The 12179-nt window shown below is 41.5% G+C and overlaps 1 protein-coding gene across 1 annotated transcript in view; it reads right to left on the bottom strand.

The window, feature by feature from the left end:
* LOC138296883 (solute carrier family 22 member 7-like) overlaps nt 1–12179 on the bottom strand; it is a 223699-nt gene that overhangs the window by 35000 nt on the left and 176520 nt on the right. The window contains exons 7-8 of the mRNA XM_069236376.1: nt 7255–7364; nt 6933–7147 (exon numbers count right to left, since the gene is read on the bottom strand). Coding sequence (XP_069092477.1) covers nt 6933–7147; nt 7255–7364 — 325 coding nt within the window. The remainder of the gene's footprint in view (nt 1–6932; nt 7148–7254; nt 7365–12179) is intronic.

Genomic DNA, 12179 nt, shown 5'->3' on the forward strand with positions numbered 1-12179 from the left:
TCAACATCCTCTCCTCTCTCACTCAGAATAACATGCAACTTATTCTCTCCTTCTCGGACAAGACTCCCAAAAAAAGGAACACATTCACCTCCTGCATGACTGGAGTCACTAGCTGGATGAAAGCCAAATTTCTCAATCTCAACACCAAGACAGAAGTAGTGCTCTAACGCCTCACCATTGTAGTTCAGCTGATGGACAGCCAAACCTGCACCCACACCCATACACAGAACCTACATCAGGTGCCTTGGAATAATCATCAACAGCAAAATGGACGATTGCACAAGTAAACACCACCATTGCATCCTGCTTATGAACTCTGAAAATGCTGAGGAGGATCTTCCAGTGGCTCCCAAACATTACTAGAAAAACTGCCACTCACGCCCTAGTCACCAGCAATTTTCCCATATAGGAACACCCTTTATGCTGGGATCACCTACCAACTCACTAGGCTCACTAGAAGACTACAAATCATCCAGAACTCAGCAGCCAGACTTATCCTGAATCGCTCACCTAGAACTCACATCCAAGGGAGCTGCACTGGCTCCCTCTACTCAAACACACTCAATGCAAACTCCTCCTACACACATTCAAAGCACTGCACAACTCAGGCACCATCTACCTGAACAGCCACCTCTCCTTCCACCAACCATCCATAGACCTCCGCTCTGCACTACTCCTACACATCCCACGCATGAGCAGAACCAAATGAGGAAGTCAAGCATCCTCTTACATTGCTCCTAAAGCATAGAACAACCTCCTACTACACATCAGAGCCTTTTTTCTCTCTTCTTGAATTCTGTCAGAAGCTGAATACCTGGCTTTTTAATTAACCAATCTACAATAGGCAGGGCTAGGGACACACACCTGCTGAGCGTCAGGATATCCTTGCGGGTGATAGCACACATTTCAAATCCCCATAAAATAACATACCAAAATAGGGTCAAAGCTTCACCCAACTTCATATGTTTGAAAGATCTGAGAATGCTTTTGAGAATATGAGGCCAAAGGATCAGAATTGTTAGTGTCAACAAATTTTGCTATTGTTAATGTAAAAGGCTGGAAAAAATCATCTCAGTGTTAATGGAATACATTGGGTATTCTGTTTAATCTCGATTGGACTTGTTACTATATATATTGAAGATTTCTATTGACTGGTTGAGAATAACTCTAATGTATATGGAAACATTTGATTTTTTTAATTTTAAAGACTTTATGGTGTTCTTTCTATTTGCTTTCCATTTAATCTTGTAACTATCTAAACAGGGTTTGAGTTGATTGAATTCCAACTTGCGCATACCTATCTTAAGATCTGCAAAAGCCTTGGTGAGCCAGTTGACGTTAGTCACTAGGTATTTTTGTTTTTATTACCCCTTTCATGGGTACCAGTCCATCTTACGTAGATATGGAAGTTTAATTGCTATTTTTAAATAGTTATATAGGGTCTGAGGTTTGTGGTTGTTTAGGGTGATAATTATGTAGCATTTCTCAAACTCTTTGCCGCCTATGTCCAACTCAAGTAGACTGTTCAAGAATGAATTGTTGTATCTCAGTAATTAATTATTGCTACAAAGGAGGAAATATTTGGAATGCCTGGGCACATTGATGCCCACCAAGAAGGTTTATTATGTTTCAGGTGTTTTGTGCAGCACAGTTGTGTGATGTCCCTAATCAAATCATGCATTTCACAGGCATGTTTGTGCAGGTGGTTTCTTTTTTGGAGTGGTCTAGTGCTAGGGTTCAAGGTATACAATTTTTCTGAAAGGACTGTGCCCATGACACAACCTTTGGATGAGCATTCACTTGGGGTGTGTTGTTATTTGACTGATTCTGATGACCTGCATGGTAATGAGGGTAAATACTACATTGATTTACAAGACTTTCTGCAAATACTATCTATATATATATATATATATATATATATATATATATACACACTAAGATAGAAACTTATCTGAGAATGATACTCATACTTTCCGTGAGTTTCCCATGTAGAATATGTCATTTTTAGTACCTCAGCTGAAAAGTGAAGTTCTGACTGCGTAAGATAACAGATGCTGACGCTCTGTCTGATATCTGATTGATATTGTTGCAATCAGTGTAAATCACTCAGAAAGCTATCTTACTGACATTGTGCTTGCTCCTGGTCCAACTCAGCCCAGATCCATGTGTTCCCTCCTGTGATCTACTAGTGACCACAGGTTGGAGGGGACTGGCCTAGTGGACTATACTGGTAGCAAGTTCTGAAAGCAAGACCCATCGAAAAATTAACATCCAGGTTTTGAGCAGCTGTGCAGACCACTGAGGAAGCCAAACCAATGACCCTGTCATGAGGGACGGCAGATCTCGAGGAGGACATGGCCCAGTAAGTAGGCCCAATGGGGAGCTGAGTAGGCAGAGGGTGTGGCCCTATCATGAGGGACAGCATACCTCTGGGAGGGCGTGGCCCAGCACTTAGGCCAAATGGGATTGATTGTGAGATAGCAACACCACAAAATAAAGTGATTGGCGGTGTGTTCAAATTTTCAAACACTCACCCCAGTCACAGATCTGGGTTTATTCCATTGTTCTTTTGCTTGCCACGTCACCCCAGTTTGGAACCAGCCATACGCAAATCAGTCTTGACCCTGCTCCCCATGGAAAAGTGGTAAAATGCTCAAATGTTTATATTACTCAAAGGTGTAAGTTGCCTTTGTGTATCGGTCCTCTAAAAGTCATAGGGCTTGATTCACAAAGGGCCTCCACACTCATGGAGAAGGCCCTCTGTTGTGGGCAGTCTCTGTACTTGCAGCAGAATCTCCACAGTTAGAATTGATATTGCAGAGATTCCCCCACTAGGGTGGAGACTCTCCCACGACTGCAGGGCCTCCACCACAAGTGCGGTGGCCCTTTGTGAATCAGGCCCATAGAATTCAGCATTGTAGTACCTGAAAAGCCAAGAATGGCTGAAGGTGTCTCACAGTGTAATGTACCACTTAGCAACTACATACAAAGTTGAAAAGTGTTCCCTTTATTCTTGAAAGTAACCAAAAGTTGATCCAGAAATCCGTGAAAGGGTAGAGATTCCATTAAATATGCAGATGTTAAAATTCAAGTGTTAATTGTAACACTCATACTCCTAAGAGCTTCCTAAAAACGTTATTGCCCACCACAAAAAAAAAACCTGGATCATGGACTCTATGTTTAGCGCCACATGCAACCCCAGACCTCCTGTTGCAGCTAGAAGCAGCAGCAACTAAACAGAGAAGATGAAAAGCAAGCCTCACTGCTAGCCTCTCTGTTCCCATGCAGAGCCCAGGCTTTCCACAAGCTCCTTAGCTGAAATATTATTGGGGTACAGCCCCAGTGCGGCACCAAAGTTAGTACCAGTGGTGATCACGATGATATCGGAAGATTTCTCACAAGTACCACTAAAAATGAGTGACAACAGTGTGCTCGAGAATGCTGCATGTCACACTTGATGGCAAGCTTTGGATACTCGAGTTAAAGTAAATGTCATGATTTCTTGAATAGGGGAAGAACTCAACCTTTTAAAATACCCTTTGTAAGCTGGCTTATTCAATTGGAAGGCTGTCAGAGTATCCCAATTTAAGATGATGCAGATGTTCTTTCTGTGAAATATGTTCCAGTTATAAAGTAATATGAAGCAGTGCTTGGAAAGAAAAAACATGTCACTGCATTCATTCTCCATTTTTCATTGCGTTCTTTGCTCATTGATAGTTACTGCCTCTTTCAGACTGAATCTTCATGGATTTGACAAGCTAAAAGAGACACCAGCTGCTTTTTGTGGACATTATTCTATTGAGGGTGGCAACACAGCAACTTAGTTGCACGTTCTGCTGGTAATCTAGAAGCACATTCTAAAGACCTATATTGCATCCAGTTCTTAACCGTTACACTCATAGCCTTCTCTCAGTGGAATTTCTGGTACCTGCTGCGCGTTGTCTGTATCCGAGGGCATGTGTATCCTCAGCACTCTCACTGAGAGTGCAGGGAGTCTTGAGTACCAGCCATATTATGAACAGACTGAATTTATTTTGGGTGATAAGGGGCACTGTGGCTATTGGGAATAATTGCAGTTTCCTCTGGCAATCTGCAAGGGCATTCAACAGACCTTCTCAGCATTTTCAATCAATCTAGTAAAAACAAAATGTTCCATTGGCCACAAAAACATAAACTTAAGAAGGAAAACTATCTAATCAAGAGTAGGCAACTGAGATAGACAGGAATGTCATCCAATAATTATAAAGAGGAAGACACAAAACCCATTCTATTAAGTTTTTATTGAATGGAATAGGAATATTTATAGAGACAGCTGAAGTGAAAGCTGTCTGTAGGCAAGACATCTTCTAAAATGCTACTTGTCTCTAACTTTACAAGAACCTATTATGGTCTGCCAAGATCTATTCTTTTATCTATGCTTTTCAACATTTACATAAATCCATCTATTCTCAACTGCTCTAACATATCATAAAAGTTTTACACAGAAGTTAACTGAATGAGGCTGAACATTTCCAACAATAATGATGTTGAACTCATGATGTCACTCCACCACCCAAAGCTGAACTCACTTAAGACAGAGTTGCTCTTGCCATTCCTACCCAAATACCCTATCTTACATGGCTTAGCATAATTAATATGTTATATTATAAACCTTCAGTTGAGGAGATAAAAAAATCTCTTGGCTTGTCTTTGCATAAAATGCCAATCTTCAAGCACTAATCAATTCATGGGCAATTTCAACCTAAACTACTGCTGAGATTATAGTATGGAAATTCCCCACAAAATGAGATCCCAGACTCAATCTTGCTGCTCTCCAAACAGCCTGCCAGGTTGATCTTGGACACAAGAGAGTTTAAACACATATAACCATTTTGATCTCTCTGAAGTGGCTCCTCAGGGAAGAAAGGATTATCTGTAAACTAGAGATGTGAGAAAGTTGAATATTTTGCCTTCACACTCCTCTACAAAGTTATTGAAAATTATGGAGAATGCAAATCTGTCATGTTCTGCTATATTAGAGGATCAAAAGCATCCTGCCATCATGTTTTGGCTTGAAGATAAATTTAAACAAGAGTACGACAAACTAGAGCCACTCACTTTCTGTTGTCCCTGTGCGCTCTCAGTAATTCTTTACCACAAATTACCACAGATTTCTCAATTTGTAGTTAGTTTTTACAGCAAATACCACATAATTATACACAGTGGCATAATGGCTTAACATAATTGCAGGAATTACGAATACCAAGCGTGATACGAAATTTTCATAATTGCTCACATTACACTGGTGTAATTTCAATTTCACCTTGGCCTGCTTTAACTGGTCTGCATCACATTTAACTCCACTATTTTTCAACCTCCCCTAACCCCAATTATTGTGCTCAGAAACTGACTACCTTTGGTGGAAAACACAGTGAAAGACAAGGATTTAAAAAAAAGATAAAACACAATGAAAGACAAGGATTTAAAAAAAAGTCAAAAACTCAAACATGATCCTTTTCTAGAAGTGCAACTATCGTAGAGGAATCCATCTCAGTGGGCATTAAAGAATGTCATCTTGTAATACTTTTAAAAGAGAACTGAAACCTCAACTTTCTCAGAGACACAACCAACTATGAAAGTCTTTTTTCAAGACAATTTTTCAGAATGGATTGCCTCTCTGCTACTTACTTATATTCCATTATATGATCGACCTGCATACTGTGTTAATTCTTTGCAATTCTTTTGGTTAAATGTCAAAAAGCTATATGTACCAGAATTACAGCAGATGGGACATCTGCTATATTTCTGACAGAGTATCATGGGCTTAAAACTCAAAATAAGACCCCCTATCTTATTTCTGGATTGCTGCTCTGATGGACAGGGTGTAGCACTAGTGGAGATCCAAAAAGCAAGAGTTTAATGCGCAGAGCGACTGAACAAAAGGCACTACGGGACTGAGCACATGAACAGGCCACACTAGGGCCACAAGGATCCGGGTGGTGTCCCAAAATAGTAGTCTTTTGTGGATACAATGTTGAAAATTAATTTAGCTGGGGTTGGAGGCTTCCCAGCTTCCTTGACCCTGGTTCTCTTCGTGCTACCCTGGGAGATGATGGTGGCAGGCTAATCTGGCAGGTGCCTGAGCTCCACTGAACATCTTTCACTGGGGTCGGAGACTGGCTGTTCTACTGAGTCAGAGGCAGTCGGCAAATGGATTGTCAGAAAAGGTAGATGAGGTCAGAGCTGCCGTGAGCAGACTGAGTCATAGCGTAATGCGGTGAGCCACTCAGTGAACTGAGAGGTCATAGACTAAGCTATCCTGATTATAACTCTTCCTGGGAGAAGGGCAGGCCCCTCGAAGGGTGGAGGTATTGGGGATATTCACAGGATTGTCATCTGTGGCAATCAAAGCTTTAGTAAGGGGCTCAGACATATTGTATGCAATCCTGATTAAGTTATACTGTTTCCCAATGAATCTCAGGAATTTCCTTTTGCATAGTTGAATAATTGATGGAGCATTGGAGAAAGTTATGCAATTTTATTTTATTCTCTGTTGACTTGGCCTGTGTTCAAAACTTTCAAGGAGGATCCCGCTGCAACCTTGATTTGCAGTTTGATCTTTAAGTTAGTGGCAGAATGATTATTTCTAATAATACATGGAAATAGGATTTGTGATTATTGATAGTTAAGAATGTGATTCAATAGATTTGGAAATGGAAATTGAAGCTACATGAGTGATCCTTGATTCAAAAATGTTTAATTTTGGCTGGATGGAAAATTTGTCCTGGAAAGTGAAAGTTTGTTTTTAAACGTATACATGTGTTTTGGAAAAACTACTGTGATTATACAATATATATATATATATATATGAACACTGTGTAATAATGTTGATAGGAAAAATATTATGAAGAAAAATACACTTATACAAAAGTGTGCTCTTCAAATAAACTTACATTCTGGAATGATCATATTTACGCCCATGCAGAAGCCGAAGATCAACAGGGTCCATGCCAGTGCATGACGTCGGCCAACCTTCTTCATGAAGATGTAGATGCCCAGCTTGAATGGTATTTCAATGGCTCCGAAGAGGAACTGGGTCATGTACATGTCCAGCTCAAAGCCTGTGATGTTGAGACTGATTCCATAGTAAGAGAATAATGAGCCAAACCTACAAGAGAATTGACAATAAATCACCTGGATTAAGCTGGGCCACATTGCTGTATCATAAAACAAGGAATGATCACACATTTTAGAACATAAAGAGAATGTCTTTACCATACAGCTGCTGCACAGATGGAGACTTTCCTCAGTACTGGAGTTCGGAATAAATCTATGAATGAGTAACTTGTACCAGTGTTCTCCTCTTCTGCTACCTTACTGAGCACCTAACAAACAATCAAGTGAATTAAGACAACAGATATTGTTGTATTTAGTTATATAAAGTACATTTGTCTGCATTGTTGTGCCTGCAGATCAGCTTTGGGTTCACTGATTACTGTTTGATGATGGGTTTAATCTGTCTGATACTCTGCTGGATGCATATAATTATTATTTATCACAATATGGTCAACAGTCAAACCACTTTATTAAAATACTAACACACATACCCATACTCACCGCAACAGGTTTCACACATCACATGGTGCTTAATCATAGATTTCCCTGACAACTGATTTCACTTGTATTTGTTTTGAAGCTTTCATTATTCTCATGATAACAGTTGTAAACTATTCAAATTAGTTCAGTAGTTTCCAGCCAAAACACAAACATGTCTACACAGCATGCCATCTATTAGGAGATTCTGAGCTTGATGAGTTCTTATTAATATGACCGGTTGCAACATACACTAAGAGCCTGCAAACACCAGGAGAAAGGGAGAAGGCATACTTATTCCTGACAGGCTATGGATTTTGGACTTTAATTAAGGTAATGCTATGGTTGCCCCTGTCTTCCTGCATGCAGCTCAAATGTAATATAAATAATGGCCACCTAGGCCAAGAATTTCATACTTAACAAATTTCCAGGAACTGTTTTATCACATTAGTGCTAAGTGACATTTACTGTTTGTACCTAAGGGGCCAATGACAACAACAAACCAATACAATAGCTGTGCATATAACTGAATGGAACAATACAAAGCCTCAACAGATTACAGTAGCAGTAAAAATTCAACCAAGAAACTATATTTGAATTTAAACAAAATATGGAAAAACAATTGAACACCCAATAAGGAGAACATTTTCAAGACTACATCTCCCATCACACAACATAACAGACGTAATGGGAGTAGAGAAAATAAAAACATATTGAAAGGAATATTATTTCATCTGTAATCAAGACCAAGTAGTGTTGAAATGTGTCTGTGTTTTCTTGTTATTTTGTCACAAATACATTAAATAATGGGGCACAACCTCTTTGAGGGCCTCTTATCTTTAGATTATATACACTGACGAGGGAGCCACTATTTGAGACCACACTGCCTAAGGGGTGTAGCCCTGTTATTAACAAGATACTACAAAATGTGGAGTTTTTTTTATATATAATGACTTTGTGGGGAATCAGGTATTGGTTGACTGGGATGTGAGCCCTGGTCAAGCAACAGCCTCAATCTCTGGCAGGGTGAACCACAGAAAGTCACTAAGGGCCAGATGTAGCAAGCCGTTTGGATGGCACAAACTGCAAAAAATGCAGTTTGCGCCATGCAAACGGCCTCACGCGATGCTCATTTCCAAATTGCGAGTCGGTACCGACTCGCAATTTGGGAATGTGACTCGCAAATAGAAAGGGGTGTTCCCTTCCTTTTTGCGACTCGCATGTCAACTCGCAGTTACCACCAGTGTCACACTGGTGGTAACTCATTTGCAAAAGGGAAGGGGTCCCCATGGGACCCCTTCCCCTTTGTGAATGTTGAAAAAAACGAAACCAAATGGTTTCGGTATTTGTTTCATTTTGCAACTCGTTTTCCTTTAAGGAAAATGGGCTGCAAAATGAAGAAAAAAAACCTGCTTTATTTAAAAAGCAGTCACAGACATGGAGGTCTGCTGACTACAGCAGGCCACCATCCCTGTGAGTGCAGGGACTTGCTATGGGGTCGCAAAAAGCGACCCACCTCATTAATATTAATGAGGTGGGTCTTTGCGACCCCATCCCGAGTCGCAGAAGGTGTCTGAGACACCATTCTGCATCCGATTTTGCGACTTGCAAATTGCGAGTCGCTCAGACTGGCATTTTGCAAGTCGCAAAATCGGATTTTGCTACATCTGGCCCTAAATTACCTGTGCTTAATCCTGGGTGGCTTGGCACAAAAAGAAATCAGTCTTAACCTAGAGGACATGTGTAAAGTATTTATGTAGCACACATATAGTAATAAAGTGAACGCACAAACACAACATTATGAATGTTTAAAGTTTTTAGTTTACTACCATCAAACAGCTCAAAATGTCAGCCAGAGACATCTAGGTGTGAGATGGGGACAAAGTAAAAAAAAATATGTCCGACAACTATGGAGCACAGGCAAGATCGAAGGAGTGGCTTCTGCCCAGCCGGCGCTTTTCATTCAGCTATAAAAGAGAGTTAAAAAAAACCTTTCTGACAAGGTAAAGTTGAGTGGGGCAAGACTGCAGGAGGTGTCTGAGGCAGGAGTGTCATCGGCAAGGAGAAGCTGGACAAAGTTGAGGTGGAGATTTGTATATCGGACGTAAACACTTTTTTGCATGTTGAAAACCTCCAGTGGGACAAGCCATAAGGATGTAGCCAAAGGCAGTTCCAGGAGGTCAGACACCTATTTGCTGAAGCAGCACTGTACAGGATTTACTGCTGCGGATAATAATGTAGTAGGAGCAGTCGCAATGTCATGCCAACCGGGAATGCACCTTGTGTAGATAGGATAAGAGGTTGGTCCCAGTCTACCTTCGGTTCTAAGAGCAGTTTTTAGCCACAAATGTTCTTAGTGCCACGTTTTGGATTTAGGAAACCTTTAGCACCACAACTCATTGTTAAAGGATGGTGGGACGCCACTTGGGGGGGTTCAGTACTCACTCAGGCAGGGTCCATGTACAGGTTCAACATATTGGGTGCCTGTTATGTCCCTGCAACTCTAAACAGGCGGCCAGCAAACCCTTGGAGTCACTGTGGTAGTCCTGTTCTCGGCTCTCAGAGCGGTTTTAAGCCAAATACTTCCCAAGTTTTAGCTTTTGTTTGTCTGGACACCTTCATCACCACCACCAAGATCCAGGGCTCGAAGGTCACTATTTGGGGGTTTAGTTCTCACACAGCCTGGGTCCCAGTGTGGGTTCAAGATGACAGGAGCCTTTTCTGTCCCTGAGGCTCTGATCAGGAGGCAAGTCAAATAGCCCTTGGAGTCGCTCTGGTACCCCTCCTGGTTTCAAACAGTGGAACAGGGCACATGCAGCAGGGCAGGTGTCCAACGGTTCAAGGCATGATCCAGGCAACAAAGCAGTCCTTCCAGGTGTAACAAAACAGTCTTGTGTAGTACACAACAACAGGCAGTCCTCTGAGAGTCCTTCTGCAGATAGAGAAAGTGAACTGAAGTGTGGGTCTGCGGGCCCTATTTGTATACCTGGAAGACGTTTCTAGAGGTTTCCCTTTGAAGTACTTGGAATTTCCTGACTCCACTGGCTGCAAGCTGAGTCCTGAGACAATGTGGAGGTGACAAACCCTTTGTGTGAGGAAAGAGCACAGCCTACTAAATTGCAGGTTGGGTTGTGCCCAGTTCAGTTCCCATCCTGCTAGCAGACAGCCCTTTCAAGCATACCTAATCCTTCTACTTTGTGACTGTCTGGGACAAATTCACAAAGTCTAACTGTCAGTTACACCCTGTCATGTGACCCATGGGAGGTTGCAGGCACCAACTGGCTAAGGGCAGGAAATTGTCAATTTTCTAAAAGAGGCATTTTCACAGCTGTAATTTAAAAACCGGCTTTACCATTAAAAAGGACTTTTAATTTCAATTTCATGTAAGCCATATATGGCTTATCTGTCTTCAATCAAATGTTAGAACTGAAATGTAATAAGGCAACCAGGTGTTATCCAATGAGTAGTCAAAAATGAATTTAGGAATTTTTCACTAACATGACATGTAAATTTAAAAATACATGTCCAACCTTTTATTTAAAATGCCCAATGCAATGTAGGCTACCTAGGGCCTACCTTAGTGGTGACATATGCAATAAAAGGAGAGCTTAAGGATTGGCAAGGGGGGTATATTTACAAGGTAAATTGGAGGGTTGCAATGGCAGACCTGGGACATGTTTTAAGGGGCTACTGAAGTGGATGGCACAATATGTGCTGCAGATCCACCGGAACCATTTAATGTACAGGCCTGTGTATATAGTATACTACCCTGCAAGGGACATATAAGTACATTAAATATACCAATCAGCTGTAAACTAATTTAACCATGCTTAGGGGAATGAGCAGCAGCACTTTAGCGCTGGTCAACAGTGGCAAAGTGCACATAGTCCCAAGACCAACTAAAAGGAAGCACTCCACTTAAATGGTCATAGAGAAAATGCACTCTGAAGCAGCAATGCACCCTGATATGCAAGATAAAAAAACACCCAATGTGTTTCAGCGGACACTTGCCTGGGTTATGGTTAAATAGCAATTTCAGTGAAGGGGCAGAGTCTGCCTGCTGATTAAGATGGCTGCCTCCGTGTAGAGCTCTGCTAAGCCGCTGGGAGAAGCCTCGTACAGATGACATCATCAGTGCAATTCGCTGTCCTTGCTGGGTGTAGGAAAGTACCATCTTGCCTGGCATGTTACCCCCATTTTTCACTGTATATATGTTATTTTAGTTGTAAGTGTCACTGGGACCCTGCCAGCCAGGGCCCCAGTGCCCATAAGTGTGCCCTGTATGTGTTACCTGTGTTATGACTAACTGTCTCACTGAGGCTCTGCTATCCAGACTCTCAGTGGTTATGCTCTCTCATTTCTTTCCAAATTGTCACTAACAGGCTAGTGACCAATTTCACCAATTCACATTGGCATACTGGAACACCCTTATAATTCCCTAGTATATGGTACTGAGGTACCCAGGGTATTGGGGTTCCAGGAGATCCCTGTGGGCTGCAGCATTTCTTTTGCCACTCATAGGGAGCTATGACAAATCTTACACAGGCCTGCCACTGCAGCCTGAGTGAAATAACATCCACGTTATTTCACAGCCATTTACCATTGCA

Source organism: Pleurodeles waltl, chromosome 5 (genome assembly GCF_031143425.1).
Source record: "Pleurodeles waltl isolate 20211129_DDA chromosome 5, aPleWal1.hap1.20221129, whole genome shotgun sequence".
NCBI lineage: Eukaryota > Metazoa > Chordata > Amphibia > Caudata > Salamandridae > Pleurodeles > Pleurodeles waltl.